At 38.2% G+C, this 17,874-nt stretch overlaps 1 protein-coding gene across 1 annotated transcript in view; it reads left to right on the top strand.

Moving 5' to 3' along the window:
* The window catches only part of LOC134465843 (high affinity 3',5'-cyclic-AMP phosphodiesterase 7A-like), a 37,319-nt gene extending 21,632 nt beyond the window's left edge, over positions 1 to 15,687 (top strand). The window contains exons 10-11 of the mRNA XM_063219738.1: positions 9,483 to 9,563; positions 15,406 to 15,687. Of these exons, the coding sequence (XP_063075808.1) occupies positions 9,483 to 9,563; positions 15,406 to 15,530 (206 nt within the window). The 3' untranslated portion in view covers positions 15,531 to 15,687. The remainder of the gene's footprint in view (positions 1 to 9,482; positions 9,564 to 15,405) is intronic.
* The last annotated feature ends 2,187 nt before the right edge of the window (positions 15,688 to 17,874 follow it).

Here is a 17,874-nt window from a genome sequence, read left to right as displayed (position 1 = left end):
TCGCGTTTGAATTTGTGATTGCGCTGAGTGGACTCAGAGTCTGTTTGCGCTTAATAGCCTACTTGCGATGTGAGCTCGGATAGGCTACATGCAGTGGAGATGAGACACCACGGCCGTCCTCCCAGCCATGAGACTAGTTCTAGAGTTGTGAGGGAGTGACACTGATCTGCGCGCACATACAGTACCGTCACAGACTCGAGCTTGCAAACTGACCAGGGCTGGTTATGCTGTATCCTCTTAATCTTTTTTTTGCCTACAGTTTTTGTTCATTGATAAGACCTTTTTTCCGGTGTTCTGTGTATCATTTCCATATGCCTATTAAAAATAAATAGGCCTACTGTAGCAGTGCATCTGCTGTTTCATCAATAATAGTTTTCAAACTGGTGCACTGAGGTGGCTTATGTTTTTCAGCCAAGTTGCAAGTGTGTTGCCGGCGTGCGTAATATAGCCTTCATTTAATATCACAACTTACAACAACCATCACACTAAGCCTTGTATTAAATATCTGCTTTGTAGCAACACAGTATGACAAAATTCACTATGGCATTAGAATGGAAGAAACAGATAAATAATCGACTTGTTGAGGGTCTGGTTGATTTTGGGGGCAGATATTTGGCTCTTGGGTTGACAAGTTAATTTCCAGTGTGTACGAGTGTATGTGAGAGAGAGAGTTTACCAAATGAAAGCAAAACTTGGTGCAATTGGCAAGCCCAGCAGATAATTTTAGTAATTGATACTGATTGCTTTCCAGAGAGTTTGGGTTTTTGAATCATATATCTGTGATACATACAAGATACTGTGATGGATGTACTTGCAAGAGCAATTTGTGTCTGTACAAATACAGTCCTATAGTAGGCCTATTGAAAGACCTATTAGGCATATTGAAATTGTCGCGCGGGGCGGGGGGGATTGGGGGCTATATTTCATCTGAGAACACCCCCACTTTTTGAAAGCTGGATACACCCCTGCATGGACGACAAACACATCATCACTGGCGAAGAAGGCCCAACAGCGCCTCTACTTTTTGTGCAAACTGAAGAAGGCAAGTGCTACACCCTCCATCATGACAGCATTCTACAGAGGAACCATCAAGAGTATCCTGGCCAGCTGTGTGACACAGTGTGAGGAGGAGGTTGCAAAGAGCAAAACAGGAAGACACTCCAGCGCATTGTGAACACAGCATAGAAGATCATTGGAGCGCCACTCCCTCCCTGGAATACATTTACACCACCCGCCCCACCCGAAAAGCACTGATGATCACCAAGGACATAAGTCACCCTGCACACAAATTGTTCAGTCTCCTGCCCTCTGGAAAGAGGTACAGGTGCCGCTGCTCCCATACCACTAGGCTGGCAAAGACCTTCATACACCAAAGCAATCAGGATGCTGAACTCTTAACCTGCCCTCCTATCACTGATAGCCCCCCCTCAACACTGAATTGTGATTGCACATTCTACTTGCACTAACTCAAAACACACACACACACAACACTGAACTAACTCAAAAGCACACACAAACATGCACACACATGTTGCTGCTGCTTCATGCCTGTTACTTAATGACAGTACTGGAAAACTAGCTACCAACTATAGTTGTAAATATTGCGCATTACAATTGCTTACTTTATATGTATTATTATTTCACAATGCTACTATCACCATATCAGAATCGTCACAATAGGACATAACTGAAAATGCACAACAATACCTCTTCTTAATACATGTTCTATGTATGTCTGCTGTTGCCCAGTCTTGCACTTTATATGTCTGTAAGGGTATTGTATAGGTACTCTAGGTGTAATGCATGTGTACTGTCTATGTGTAATTGCCTATGTCTGCATGGGAAAGTAAGAAACGTCATTTCAAGTCTTTGTATGGCCAGTGCATGTAAAGAAATTCTCCAGGATGCAGGATTAGAGATGATGTGGATCGAATTCGGCCATGGTCATTCCATCAGGTGGCTGCCAATTCATGACATTGTGTTGAATCTTGGGCCAGAGAAATCCAAAAGCATGATGTCCTTCCATTCTTTCACTGGCTGTGATGTTGTATCAGCTTTCCATAGCAAATGCAAGAAAACAGCATGGCAAACATGGGACGTCTGCCCTGAAGTGACTCATGTCTTCAAAAAGCTCAATTCATACCCAGAAGTAATTGAAGATACTGACCTGAACCTTCTTGAGAGGTTTGTCATCAATATGTATGACAAGAACAGCACAACAGACAAGGTTGATGAGGTTAAGACTGGACTTGTTTGCCCAGAACCAAAGATCCTATGATGCCATTCCACTGACAAGTGCATCCCTTGTCCATCATGTTAAACGGTCCGCTGCCAAACTGCCTGTATATGGGGCCAAGCTACTGTGTGCAAAATGCAAATTGAAAGCCCTGCCAACTGGGGGTGGCAAAAAGATGGTGAGGCCTGGAAAGTTCTCTGGTCAAAGCTTCCTACAATTGCGGAGAGTTGCCAGCAACTGACAAAATGTGGATACAAGGCTGACTGCCGAGGAAGATGCAAATGCTATTGCTTTAGCCTCAACTGTACACAGTTATGTTCCTGCAAATGTGGAGGACTAAAAATAACTAATCCAACATGTGCATCAGAGAGTTTTCCTACCCAAACAACAAACATGTAATGATTATAGGCCTACTTCTGTTTTTGTAATATTTAGAATCATTCAGTGAGTGTTAGTTTATTTACATGTAATTATGAAAATACTATAATTGTCAATATTTTTTTGAGTGTATCATTGAAATGCTCAACATAATATATTTCCATACATAGATATTCAAAATATGATCAGTCAATCAAAATATACATAAAAGCCATTTAAAAGCAGTTCAATTGGCGGCCATCTTGGAAAATGGCCGCCATTTTGTTTTTTCACCTGGATAGCGACCTTTTCTAAAAGGGTAGGGTCTGAAGCACCTCTGAACCAAATTTGATGCTTGCATCACCAAGTGAAAGATTGTTTGAGGTATTTGCTGCACTATAAACTTGGTATCCCTGGAATCCTTGGGCCAAGACGAATCCAACGCACCCTATACCCTCATTTTCCGCCAGGATAGTTTTCCCGCCATTTTGGATTTTGTAAAATTCAATAAAAATGCAAATTTTTCGGCAATTTTTGACCAATTCACCCGAAATTCGGTATATAGTATCTCTGTACTGAGCTACACATGGGGTCTTCAGGAATATTGGATATCTTTTATCGTTTAGCCGTGAGAGCCAATCAAAATTGTCGTAAACGTGGCAAAACAGGAAGTGAGGTCATATCTCAGCAACCGTTTGTCGAATTGGGCAGGGATTTTGTACACACATATTAGTCCATCCCATGACCTACCACAAAAAAAATCAGATCCCCAGCTCAAACTCTGTAGCGCCACCAGCAGGTAAATATTTTAGCTACATTTTTGCCTGTAGCTTTTGAACCGTACTCCCAATTTTCAAAATATTGGTACACAGGTCATCTTCACACTATGCTGCACCCAGGTATGGATTTTCGTAACAATTGAAAAAACTATCAGCTCTCAGCAGCCATTCAAAATTGTGGAAAGAATGGAGGGATTTTTCTCATCTCTCTATCCCCTTTGCCAACGGCACCTGCGCACGTTCACTGACACCATTCTCGGCAGGGGGTCTCTGGACACACAAGAGACGAGAGCTTAGGTGTGTGCGTAGTCTGCTATTGCTCTAGTGTCAACCAAAGCCCCACTGCCCCAGCCCCTGCACCCCACCCCCCCCTCACACACACACAGACAGACAGAGGGAGAGGGAGGGGGAGAGGGAGAGGGACAGAGAGGGAAGAAGGGAGGGAGGGAGGGAGTGGGAGGGGGGAGAGGAAAGAATTTTGAACACCTCTTGTCGTTTGCCGGTGACAGCCAATCAAAATTGTCATAAAGGTGGCAAAACAGGAAGTGAGGTCATATCTCAGCAACCGTTAGTCAATTTCTGTTAGGATTTTTTGCACACATTCTAGTCCATCCCATGACCTCCCCCAGACCCCAAGCTCTCTAGCGCCACCAACAGGTAACAGGAAGTGAGCTCATATCTCGGCAGCTCTTCAACGGATTCAAACTAAACTTGGTTTACGTGATCACACTCTCGTCCAAGGAATGCACACCAACATTGGCGAGATTTGGACCAAAGGGGGCGCTCCAGTTCCTTCTGTTGCCGTGGCGACTCTGGCAAGTTTACTGCTTGGCCCCGCATTGCTGCTTGCAGCTATATTTTATCTATTTATTTATTTATTTATTTATTTATTGAGTGCTTGCTTTATTTATTTTATTTGTTTGAGTACTCTTCTAATCACTTTCATCATGTATTTTAATAATTCAATTGTATCAATTCAAATTGTAAGAAGTACAAATAAAATGAGCATTCCTTTTTCGGTGAAGCGGTGCTCATTTATTTGTTGTACTTGTTACAATGACAAATAAAAAAGATATTCTATTCTATGATACTATTGTTATTTTTATTATGAATACTACTATTTAATAAATATTACAAATAGTAGTTTTATTGTACTTATTCTTTAGTTGTATCATTTTATGTTAATCCTTTAGGCCTGCAAATTACCGTCTCAAATAACTAGAAAGCAAAGTATAGCTAGCTAAGTATTGGTCACTTTCTGCCATAAGGAGATGTCACTTGTACCCCTGATTAGTCTGTACAAGACCAGTATATATATATAATGTGTCAAAAGTAAAAGTAAATGTGTGGTGCAAGTAGTACATGATATTACATTGCTGTTAGAACATTTACTCTGTTGTACCCAATGAGATAGATAGACTAAAACACTAAAAACCAACAAGAACCCACAATAAACTTGATCCAACCAGCATTGGGTCAGCTGACCGTAAGACAAGTACACGTCTAACGTTTTACTCAGGTAAGTTAAGTGTGTTGGAAGTAAACTGTGTTTTCAAATAAATAATACAAAAATAAGTTAAAAAGAACAGCTACCAATACAGGCTATGAAGTGTTAGGTTGACAGTTTTGATTATCCAGTAGCCGTGGCGGTAACTACCATTGATGACACAGAGGTCATGTCCTCAGTATTTTTTTTTCAGTCATGTAAAATTGATCTATGGTGAAAATTGATATACAGTCCCAAGTAAAAAAAAAGTGTACTTAATATATACTTAATAAGTACGTTTTATTGTATTTAAAGTGTACTTCAAAAGTGTGTATTTAAAGAATGTTATTTTGGGACAACTTATAGTATACTTAAATGTACTTGAAATATAATTAAGTAGAGCTTAAGCACATTTTAAGTTGACTTTTTTGTACTAAAATTAAACTTTGTATAAGTGTACTTAATATACTAAAAATATATTTAACTTTAAGTACATTATAAGTATACTAACCAAGTCACTTTAAAATGTGTTTAATGTGTACTTTAGCATGCGGATAAGTGCATTTGAAGTACATTAGAAATCTATTTTAACGTCACGAGAAAGTACTTTATAGTATACTGCAGAAGTACATACTTAAGTTGTGTTATTTTGGGACAACTTATAGTATACTTAAATACACTTGAAATATAATTAAGTAGAGCTTGATCACATTTTAAGTTGACTTTTATGTACTAAAATCAAACTTTGTACAAGTGTACTTAGTATACTAAAAACATACTTAATTTTAAGTACATTATAAGTATACTAACCAAATCACTTTAAAATGTGTTTAATGTGAACTTAAGCATGCGGATAAGTGCATTTTAAGTACATTAGAAATCTATTTCAATGTCATGAGAAAGTACTTTATAGTATACTGCAGAAGTACATACTTAAGTTGTGTTATTTTGGGACAACTTATAGTATACTTAAATACACTTGAAATATAATTAAGTAGAGCTTAATCGCATTTTAAGTTGCCTTTTTTGTACTAAAATCAAACTTTGTACAAGTGTACTTAATATACTAAAATCATACTTAACTTAAGTACATTTCAAACATACTTACTAATTCACTTTAAAATATGTTTATTTTGTACTTTAGCATGCAGTTTAGTGTATTTTAAGTATACTACAAATCTATTTCAAGGTCTTTAAGTACATTTTAAGTGTATTGACTCTAAATGTATTTTAAGTATACTACAAGTAGATTTTACTTTAAGCACATTTCAAATATATTTATTTTAAGTACACTTTAAATATATTTCAAAAGTATATGAAAAAAAACATTAATGAAATCTCGAATTGTTCATTTCCATTGTACATTGTCTTGTTCACAACCATCAGCCATTCACATGAACCTTCCTTTCACCTTCACTTCAGACAACAACCACTGCTTCAACCAGGATTTGAACCCACAACTCACTGAACCACAGACCTGCACTCTAACCACTAGACCACAACTACCTGTTCTTCAACAGGCACAATTACGTTCTTGAAGTAATAGTCTTGAGTAGTACACTTTAAGTATACTTTTATATATTTAATAATAATACTTAGAAATCATTGGTGGTGGTATGCTTTTATCGAATTAAAGACAGTTTTACATGTTTAATTTGTGCACCAAAAAGTACACTTAAAGTGCACTTAATACACTAATAACACAACTTAAGTACAGACTTCAGTATTGTGCTTAAAAGTTTAATAGGTAAGGCCTTACATGCCTTTTTAAGATCTGTTTGTGCTCTTCAATATGGTGTTTTTACCATGAAAATACATTAACAAAATGGAAGGTGGAAGGTTATTTAATGTTACAAAGCATAATGAATAAATAAGCCTAGGTTAAAATACACTAAAATGATGGTTAAAAAAAGTACCCAGGTGAAACAAAATGTACTTAATATACTTAATAAGTATGTATTTTTGTATTTAAAATATACTTCAAAAGTGTGTATTTAAAGAATGTTATTTTGGGACAACTTATAGTATACTTAAATACACTTGAAGTATGATTAAGTAGAGCTTTAACACATTTTAAGCTGACTTTTTGGTACTAAAATCAATCTTTGCAGAAGTGTACTTAATATACTAAAATCATACTTAACTGTAAGTACATTTTAAATATACTTACTAATTCACTTTAAAAGATGTGTACTTTAACATGTGGTTAAGTGTAACTATTTGAAGTATGCTACAAATCTATTTCAAGGTCATAAGAAAGCACTTTATAGCATGCTGCAGAAGTACATACTTAAGTTGTGTTATTTTGGGACAACTTATAGTATACTTAAATACACTTGAAATATAATTAAGTAGAGCTTTAACACATTTTAAGTTGACTTTTTGGTACTAAAATCAAACTTTGTACAAGTGTACTTAATATACTAAAATCATACTTAACTTAAAGTACGTTTCAAATATTCTTTCTAATACCAAACTTTAGCACATTACTTTAAAAATACAAATACACTTAAACTACACTTAAATTACAATACACTAATAGTATATTTTTTAATACCACACTTTAGCACATTACTTTAGAAATACAAATAAACTTAAAATACACTTAAAATGCAATACACTAATAGTATATTTTCTAATACCACACTTTAGCACATTACTTTCAAAATACAAATACAATTAAAATACACTTAAATACAATACACTAATAGTGTATTTTATAATACTATACTTTAACACATTACTTTTAAAATACAAATATACTTAAAATAGACTTAAAATTGAATATACTAATAGTATATTTAACAGTACCACACTTAAGCACATTACTTTAAAAATACAAATGTACTTACAATACATTTAAATACAATACACTAATAGTGTATTTTATAATACTACACTTAAGTACATCACTTTTAAAATACAAAGATACTTAAAATACACTTAACATATAATACACTAATAGTATACTTTATAATGCTACACTTTAGCACATTACTTTTAAAATACAAATGTACTTAAGTTAGACTTAAAATACAATATACTAATAGCATATTTGACAATACTACACTTTAGCACATTACTTTTAAAATACAAATGTACTTACAATACATTTAAATACAATACACTAATAGTGTATTTTATAGTACTACACTTAAGTACATAACTTTTAAAATACAAAGATACTTAAAATACACTTAACATATAATACACTAATAGTACACTGTATAATGCTACACTTTAGCACATTACTTTTAAAATACAAATGTACTTAAAATAGACTTAAAATACAATATACTAATAGTATATTTGACAATACTACACTTTAGCACATTACTTTTAAAATACAAATGTACTTACAATACATTTAAATACAATACACTAATAGTGTATTTTATAATACTACACTTAAGTATATAACTTTTAAAATACAAAGATACTTAAAATACACTTAAAGTGTAATACACTAATAGTATACTTTATAATGCTACACTTTAGCACATTACTTTTAAAATACAAATATACTTGAAATACACTTAAAATATAATACACTAATAGTATATTTGACAATACTACACTTAGCACATTACTTTTAAAATACAAATATACTTAAAATACATTTAAAATACAATACACTAACAGTATATTTTATAAAACTATATTTAAGTACATAACTTTAATAATACAAATTATTTTAAAATATATTTAAAATACACTAAACTATAAGTATATTTTTAAATACCATACTTAAGTACTGTACTTGATAAATAGAGTGTACTTAAAATATACTTTCAGAAAATTAAATATATTTAAAGTACACTTAAGTACACATTTTTTTGACCTGGGGTATGATCAACAATGATACATTCAGTTGGTATACGCCATGCCTATTTAACCCCAAGTGGTTAACCCATTGACACCTAAGGCACCTGCAAAAAAGGGTGCTGAATGTCTGAGCCCTTTCTAAGAAAAGCTGCCCTCAGCCTATAAAAACCTAAATATCTCTATATAAAACTATGCACTAAGTTGCATTTAAACGCTGAGACCCTCATCTCTCATTAGAATGTGTTCATTCATCTCAAACTTTTTTTTAGGAAGTTGTCTCAAATCTCATGAGCCTGAATGTTGCGTAATGCAGCTCCAGGCGCCAGGGCCAACACAACATCAGGCATCAATGGGTTAATGAAAACTAACTTAAGAGTTTGACTGAAGTGTTTTGAAGCATTCTTAATGTACAGTATGTGGCACAGCGCGCAGTATTTGACCTCGATATTTGAACATGTCTGGTTACGGCCCTGCAAGTAGCCATGCTTTTAAGTGTTACTAAATGTTGAGGACTCTCTAATTGTGCAGGGACAATTCCACATCGTTGCAGGTGAGGGAAGCTCTGTATGAGAATTAAATCTGACTAAAGGCGCTCTTTCTAAATGGGACAGAGCAGTCACCCCTGTAACTGGCTCTGGTAGCCCTGTTTGTGCTTTTTGTGCTAAATGTCTGTAGAGGAGGAGGGGCCAGGCCATGGAATATTTTGTCAATTAAAACTGAGTCAATGTATTTAAACAGTTAAGTAGAGTTTCACACCTCTGGAATAGAATTTCAAATGTGTGTGTGTGTGTGTGTTCAGGTGACATGGAGCGTGGGCAACACCAAGAAATCTCCCCGCTGTGGGACAGACACTCCACCAACATGGCCAACACCCAGTCAGGTACCGGCCATTTTTGTAGTTCAATAGCCAGGTCTTGTAATGGGTTCCAATGGGAGAAAAGACTACACACTAGGCTACCTGAAAAGGCCATTATTGTAGTCCAATGGCCACGTCTTATGCCCAGGGCTTTGAACCGGTTCAAGGAACGAAAACGAAAACCAGGAACTTTTTGTATTTTACAGGGAACAGAAACGAAACCGGAACCGTTATTATTTTTTATGTTCTGGAACGGAAACACTTATTTAAAAATAATGGTAACCGGTTAATACCGGTTAATACCGTTACTCAGTGGTGGACAGTAACGAAGTAAATGTAATTCGTTACTGTACTTAAGTAACATTTTCATACTTTCATACTTTACTCAAGTATTTTCATTTGGTAAGACTTTATACTTTTACTTCACTACATTTCAAAGCGAAATTTAGTACTTTCACTTCGTTACATTTACAGAAACAGTCGTTCCTTACTCGTTCCTTTTTTATGATACACGCCAGGTGAATTAATTCATTTTTCTTGCCCTGGTCAAATGAAATCTGAGATTTCTTGTGTGAAGAGAGTGAAACTGAATCCGATTGGCAGACTCAGAGATTCGCCATTGTGATTGGTTGTAATGTGTCACGTGACAACACGCTCTACTGTACAGAATTAGTGTTAAGGAAAGCGAGCGAGCAGAGCAAGACCGCTGATGTGTCCACTGTTGCGACTTGCGAGACGAATTGAAATAAGGAGAAACGGTACTTTCTAGTAACATGCGGAAAGCACAGCAAAACAATAAAGCAGGCGACAATAATGTTGTTAGAGTGTATTAATCTGCACGTCGTATTCGTTGTGTGAGGGGGGAGAGGTTTAGCTCGCAGGCTGCACTCGCCTGACAAGATGAAATTTGTCAGATAGGCTTCGCATTTGAACTGAATAATCAGCGAATTGATACTAGGGTCCTACTGCTTATTTGACTTACTGTGCTATATCTGTGTTATGGCTTACAATAGAGTCACATAATTGCCGCTTTTGTAGCGTGTTGGTTTCTTGGGTCAAGTAGGCAGGATTCCTATGCTGCTTCCATCCAGGCGCACAACTCCGTGATAGATACTAGCATTCTTTCCCCTCAATCCATTGCAGTATTTTCTGAAGTAGTTGGGGATATCAATTACTTGTCTAATAGACTCCCCTGTCACCAAAAAAAAAGATTTGCTTCAGCTTTATGGAAAAGAGGCTTGTGTGAAGAGTTTGTATCTTTACATGAGGATTGCCATGCCCACCATATGTTGCAAAGTGAGGCTACATGCAACATGTATCCTTGCAACATGTATCCTTTCCTTTAAGTCAGGTCAGTAGGCTACAGTGGATATGAAAAGCACTGGCAATACCACCAAAGTGAGGTAAAAAAAACAACAGTAACTAAGTTAAAACAAAAAGAGGAAAAAAAGTGGACTTTGGCTAAATATTGGCCCAGTGATGTGCACAGTCACAAAAGGATGTTTCATGATCAGACAGATAAGTGTTCCAATTAAGTTGTATCAAGTAGGCTATTGCAAATCATTGGCATCTAGCAAATAGAGACCATTACAAGTATATGAAGATGTTCCTATCTTTAAAGGTAGCTTAGAATCGCAAGAAGTCTGTTTGTCCATACATAGGCCTAAGCCAACCTTAACATAACCAAACACTACATAATAATAATAATAATAATAATAATAATAATAATAAGAAGAAGAAGAAGAAGAAGAAGAAGAAGAGGTCTACAAAAAACACATTTATAACAAAAATAAAACATAAAGTAGGCCTACTTTATAGGCTACTACTCTAACTCCTTGCTGTCACATATAAGTAGGCCTACTGGACTGTAGGCCTACGGCTGGGGGGTATTGTAGTAGTTGTTCTAAGGCATATAATAAATTTCAGCCTAATCATTCTTAATACTAATGGCCCTTTCATGTGTTATTTTGGGCATGTTAGGGTTAGGTAGTATTAAATGTTTAGAGAGGTGAAAATGAACTTCTGATGCTATAACATCCATGGACTTACTCCACAGTGTTTCTGAGGCCTGTTATGGCCTAGTTCTAACATGTTGGTATAGCCTATGCAAATCAGAGGATATTTAATTAGATATGACCAAACTAGGCCTACAACGCTTAAATATTAAAATTGCACCAAAGGCTTCATTTTAAAGTTTTTACTTTTTACTTTTAGTACTTAAGTATTTTTGACGGCAGATACTTTTGTACTTCTACTCAAGTAAGAAAGTGAGGTGAATACTTTCACTTTTACTTCCAATGCAAGGTAACTGTACTTTTACTCAAGTACATAACTGGTGTACTTCGTCCACCACTGCCGTTACTCAAACTAAAAAAAAAGTAATTATTTTCCTGTGACATTCTCTGACTGAATGGAGAGAGAGCTGTGGACTACAAAGTCTCCACTCCACATCTTAAATAAGAGAAACCACTGTCATACAAAAGGGCAGAGTTTCCATTGTATCACTGTAAGATATTTCAGAGAAGCGTGTGTAAAGCGCACCGAGAATGTTCAACATTATTGGGCATCCATGGCCGCTTCAAATATGCACAAACTCACAATGTCCATCATAGCGCTCCCCGTGACCCAAGTCAGCGTGGAGCACGCATTTTCATCATTGAGGTTTATTCTCCGCTTAGGTCGTCCCTGAACGACAAAATTCTGGAGGATATTCTTTTCATCCGCTTGAATAAACAGTTTGGAAGTAGGCTGACTCATTTGCACTTCCGTCTTTCTTGGTTAATTACCGTCAGTTAGGCCTATGGGGAGTAATCAGCTGACAGGAACGAAATTAACCGTTCCGGGAACAATATTTTTTTGTTCTAACCGGTTCGGGAACGTCAATTTATTGGTGGAACTCATAACCGGAAACGTTATAATTCCATTTCTGTTCGGAACAGAACGTCTGGAAAAAAATAACGTTTCAAAGCCCTGTTTATGGCGCATTCCAGTCCCAAACCATCCTAGTAGGAGATCGCACTTATCCAACCGCCTACTACGAAAAATGTCGAGTGTCGAAGTGGGAGCTCCAACTAGCGAAGTCGGGGGCACCCGCACTACTCCCACCTCAACAGATCGGATGATAATGGCGGCCCCCATGGAGCCGTTATTTAAAAAATCAATAAATAGTGAAACTCAATTTCTCTTTTGTGCAGCTGTTCCAAACACAGCCATTTTAACTAAACATAATCTTTGTCTTATTACATGATATTGTGTCAACATAAATGTAACATATGGCAGAGTAATAGTTATTATGGCTCATTTGGCTCGTATCAAAACACCTTGCTAAAGCCAGCTAAACCGCGGTGGTTGCCATGGTTGTGGAACTTCCACTTCAACTGTCAGGAACGGCAGCTGAAATATCCGGGTAGGATAAGTGCGATCTCCTACTAGGATGATTTGGGACTGGAATGCGCCATTATAATGGGTTTCAGTGGGAGAAATGGGTATCAGTAGCCCACATGAGGCCCAGACGCGGCCAACATGCCGACACGGCCCAACTCTCCCTATCCTGCTGCAGTAACACCATGGCAACCACCCAGTCAGGTAGCGGCCATTTTTGTAGTTCGTTAATGGATTTCAGTGGGAGAAATGACTACAAAGTCACTATTGGGAGGGAAAGTAATCTCATCGCCCCCTGCTGGCAACGTTCCAAGCCTCTGCAACAAATGAATGGGTTTTTTCTTTGTAAAATTACATCTCGGCCCTGACGACGAAGTAGAAGTAGTGACAGTCATATAATATGCATGTTGGACCGTTTTATCGAATCGGGTGGTAAAATGTTTTAAAACGTTTTTTCACTGATCTGAACTGAATTTAATATTCTTTAAAAAGCTAGTACAGAACTACACTGACTGGTAAGTGTGACGTGTTTACTCCATGTAATTAGCATAGCCAAATTAGCATAGCCAAACATGAGCCAGAGAGGTGGTTACTCGTCACCACAGAAGCCATCATATCTACTAGAGAAGTTAAAACCAAACCAAAATAATCGTGTGTATATATGTTTAATAAGAAGACAATGTGGAACTCACAGGATTACAAGAATGTGAAGATATGCGAAGAACTTGCGTTCATTCGCGTTCATTTGTTTCTCTGTGTTGTCAACGAGGCGCGAAAGTACAGCATGCTGGGAGCTGTAGTCCGTTTCCGACCAGATTGGCACAATTTCTATTTTTCTTAAAAGGGCAAAAAATGACTTAAGATTTTCACAGGTAGTAGTTCATCCAATTGTTTACGCTGAAAAATGTGTCTGGTGTTATAGTTCCTAGTCATATATTTGTGGGATATTTTGGAAAAACTCGTCTATGGGAGTTTCAATAGGATTGCCCTGGTGTTTGGAACGTAACCGCTAGGATCGCTGTTCTTCACTTTCCCTTCCAATAATCAGCCCAATTCTCCCTATCCTCCCTATCCTGCTCCAGTAAGATGCCCAACACCCAGTCATGTACCCTTACAGTATACCAGGCCGATTCAGTTGGCGGCCCAAAGGACACACAGGGCCCAAACACGGCTCACATAAGGCCCAGACTCGGCTGACATGTGGCCCAGACGCATCTGACATGAGGCCCAGACACAGCTTACACAGGGCCCAGACTTAGAGCCAGGCCACGCCCTCCTAGTGACGTAACACCTTCAGCGTTGCTTCTAGTCAGGCCAAGAGCAATGCAAATATCATTTCTGATCTCCAGAAAAATCGGTAACTCCACCCTCTTTGTCTGACACCAGTCAACCAGTAGCAAACCTAGGGATACGGGTCAACCATGCCATTTGGGAAACGTTAATTATTATGCTCTTGGTCAGACCAAGGCTATGTCTCAAATGCCGCACTTGTGCACTTCGGGCACTGTTTTTCAGTGCCTAGGGCGCTCACGCTGAAAATTTCAGTTGAGCCAGTGCACTGAAAGTGCCAGGATGATCCCCTAACAATGGCGGAAAAAATGCAGTGCTTGAATGATGGACACTGCACGCACTAAACGGCGGCCATGTTGACAATGACACAGAGGAAATGTGGCATTCAGTTCAGTAGACGAGTTTGGTCAACAGTCTCCTAATTCTGTAAGTTATGTTGATGGGACACCAACCTTTTCATGCCAACCAAAGTATTGCATGTGTACCAGACGCTGTGCATTGTAAACAGTAACCAACTCATATTTTGGCGAGCTCATGTCATGCTCAGCCGTCACTTCCAGCGAGGGCACAGTGCATAGTGCTCCATTTTTTCTACAACACTATACACTAAAGACCTCCGTGCACTGTGTGCACTGACTGTCAGTGCACTGACAAAAGTGTTTCATTTGAGACGCAGCCCAAGTCTGGAAGAGATTTGAAAGTCGATGATAATCAGGCTACCAGACCTAGTATAGCCCCAACCTTATGCTCAGTGTCACCAGGATGAGTTTTTAGAGCGTGCTGTAAACCTTGTCTTCCAGATATATTCACACCCCATTATTTAACTCTGTATGTGCATGTGTGTGGTTTAAATTTCACATCGTAAAAAAATATTTATTCAAAGTTTTTATTTTTGTATCATCTCTGTGTGTGTGTCTGTGTGTGTTCTAGGTTTCACCTCACAAAAACACATGTTTTTTAAATTAATTATTTATGCATTATTATTCCTGTGTGTTTGTGTGTGTGTGTGTGTGTGTGTGTGTGTGTGTGTGTGTGTGTGTGTGTGTGTGTGTGTGTGTTTGTGTGTGTGTGTGTGTGTTTGTGTGTGTGTGGATTCAACTTGGTTAGAAAATTTTCATTATTAAAAATTCATTATTATAAATGCATTATTTCTTGTGTGTGTGTGTTCGTGTTTGTGTGCGTGCGTGTTCTCCAGCGTTCATCTCGTTCGTGGTGGAGCCGCTGTTCAGCTTGTGGAATAAGTACTCCGGCTCTGCACTCAGCAGCACCATGCTGCAGAACCTGCAGGCCAACAAGCAGTTCTGGACCACCAGCAAATAAACACCTGCCCCCATTACAACAAGCAGTTCTGGACCAGCAAATAAACACCTGCCCCCATTACAACAAGCAGTTCTGGACCAGCAAATAAACACCTGCCCCCATTACAACAAGCAGTTCTGGACCAGCAAATAAACACCTGCCCCCATTACACACACTACATAGATTTACATTTATTACTATTCATCCACTATTTATTCAGCATTACTAGTACTATTATAATTGTTGTTGTGATTATAATTATTAATATATATACATTTACAGTGTTGGTGGTAACGAGTTACAAAGTAATAGCCTACCTCACTAATTTCATGACTTCTGGCAGGAACGTAGGAACGTAACGCATTACAACTCAAATTTCAGTAACGTCATTGCAGTTACTGAACTAACATTACAGTCGCTACCTCGTTACCCCATTTGAGTACTGAAATCCTCTACGGTAGGGGCCTCGGAGCATCCGGCCCGCCAGAGGGTTCAATTCGGTCTGGATGTTAAAAAAAAAAATGCTTTTTCAAAGAAATAACCGAAATGAACAATTACGCCACTGGAGGCAAAATCGAGACCTGCATGACATTAATCCAATGGTCCTCTCTCTCTCTTACACTGTATATGTAGTTAAGTGCACAACACACTTCTATTATAAAGCTGGTACAGGTTACCTTTGCTCCCCGTGCATGTACGGTCTACTTTCACTAGGACTTTTCATGAGCGCATCTTGCTCTGATTTGTTTAGTTTGCCACTATGCTACAATAGTTCCTAGACAATTTTTTTAGTGGGGATAAAGTGAAAGTAATTCAATGCTGCGCAGAAATCCTATAATCCATCCAGTCCCAACCAGTTACTCGAGGGCAAGAATGAAACTTTATGCTGTATTCCAAACGCCATGCCCTCTGTTGTGCATACTGATGACCACCTTGGCAGCAGCAGCAACCAGCGAGAGTTAAAATTTAAGAAATTGGGAAGCATAAAGTGAATGGGGAAGTGATTGGGGTGAAAGCCGTGGGAGAATGACAGAGAGTGATCTGGGGTGATGGCTTGTAAAAACACACAAAAAACCCTTGCTCATCCATCTAAAAAAAGATTGGGTGCAGGATTAGCAAAATCACATGGAAACTGAAAGTAAAGTCCGCGACAAAGTTCCTGTTTCTCTTATTTGATTGTGACGTTTTGGGCAGCATGCCTGTCATCAGACCAGGGTGATGGCTTGAGCATCCAGCTTCCTCTTGATGACATTTCGGAGGTTTTCAATGGGGCTCAGGCCTGGGGTTTGGGCTGACCATGACTGGGTATTGGGCTGACCATGACAGGGGTTTGGGCTGACCATGACAGGGTTTGGGGCTCAGGCCTGGGGTTTGGGTTGGCCATGACAGAGTTTGGGGCTCAGGCCTGGGGTTTGGGCTGACCATGACAGGGTGTTGGGCTCAGGCCTGGGGTTTGGGCTGACCATGACAGGGTTTTGATCTAGTGGTCCTCCATCCACATCTTGATTGATTAAGCTACGCAGCTTGTGTGAGGATGGAGGACCACCAGACCCTGTCATGGCCAGCCCAATCTCCAGGTCCGAGTCCCGTTTGAAAACGTCTATAAATGGGATGAAGAGTAAGAGGTCCCTTAACTTTTTCCCGTGGCTGTATGTACAGTAGCCTATAAGAGTGCAGCTGCAACACCCCCTACAAGCATCACAAAAATCCTTAAAACCAACATTTTTGAATAGCATTTACACCAAGTAATCACAATTAAAATGTTATCAAGTACATCAAGAAAAGCCCAAACAAAATTCGATGACCTGATTTTTGAATTTCACAGAATTTATAGAAATAAAGCCTGTTTCCATAAAAAATGAACTCGAGGGTTTTGCATCTGAGCACTGTGTGTGTGTGTGTGTGTGTGTGTGTGTGTGTGTGTGTGCGTGTGTGTGTGTGTGTGTGTGTGTGTGTGTGTGTGTGTGTGTGTGTGTGTGTGCGTGTGCGTGTGCGTGTGTACATCGTTTTGAAAATAATAAAACATTTAGGAAACCACAACAGGATTTTGATTGCCTTTTATTTTTTTATTTTTTTACAAAAACAAAATGCAGTGAAAATGTCAATTAAATCAAACTTTTAAAGTAAGTTTACATTTAATGTACTAAAACAATGTATGGAAAAGCATCTACAGTATTAGTGGAATGATGTAGAAAATACACAGTGGACACAGGCTCAAATCCTAAATCCTGAACCAGTTAAAAATGTCTGAGTTTTGTGAGGGGGGAAGGAGGTGTTGTTTTTGTTCAGTCATTGTTTTCCTGCAAAGTTATCAAGGCCATAGCGTAACAGTACAATACAGAAGGCTTATATTTTTCAGGTTTGT

Source organism: Engraulis encrasicolus, chromosome 16, assembly GCF_034702125.1.
Source record: "Engraulis encrasicolus isolate BLACKSEA-1 chromosome 16, IST_EnEncr_1.0, whole genome shotgun sequence".
In the NCBI taxonomy this organism is placed as follows: domain Eukaryota; kingdom Metazoa; phylum Chordata; class Actinopteri; order Clupeiformes; family Engraulidae; genus Engraulis; species Engraulis encrasicolus.
Note: the sequence above shows the minus strand (reverse complement) of the source record. Positions and strands in the feature narration are given on the sequence as shown.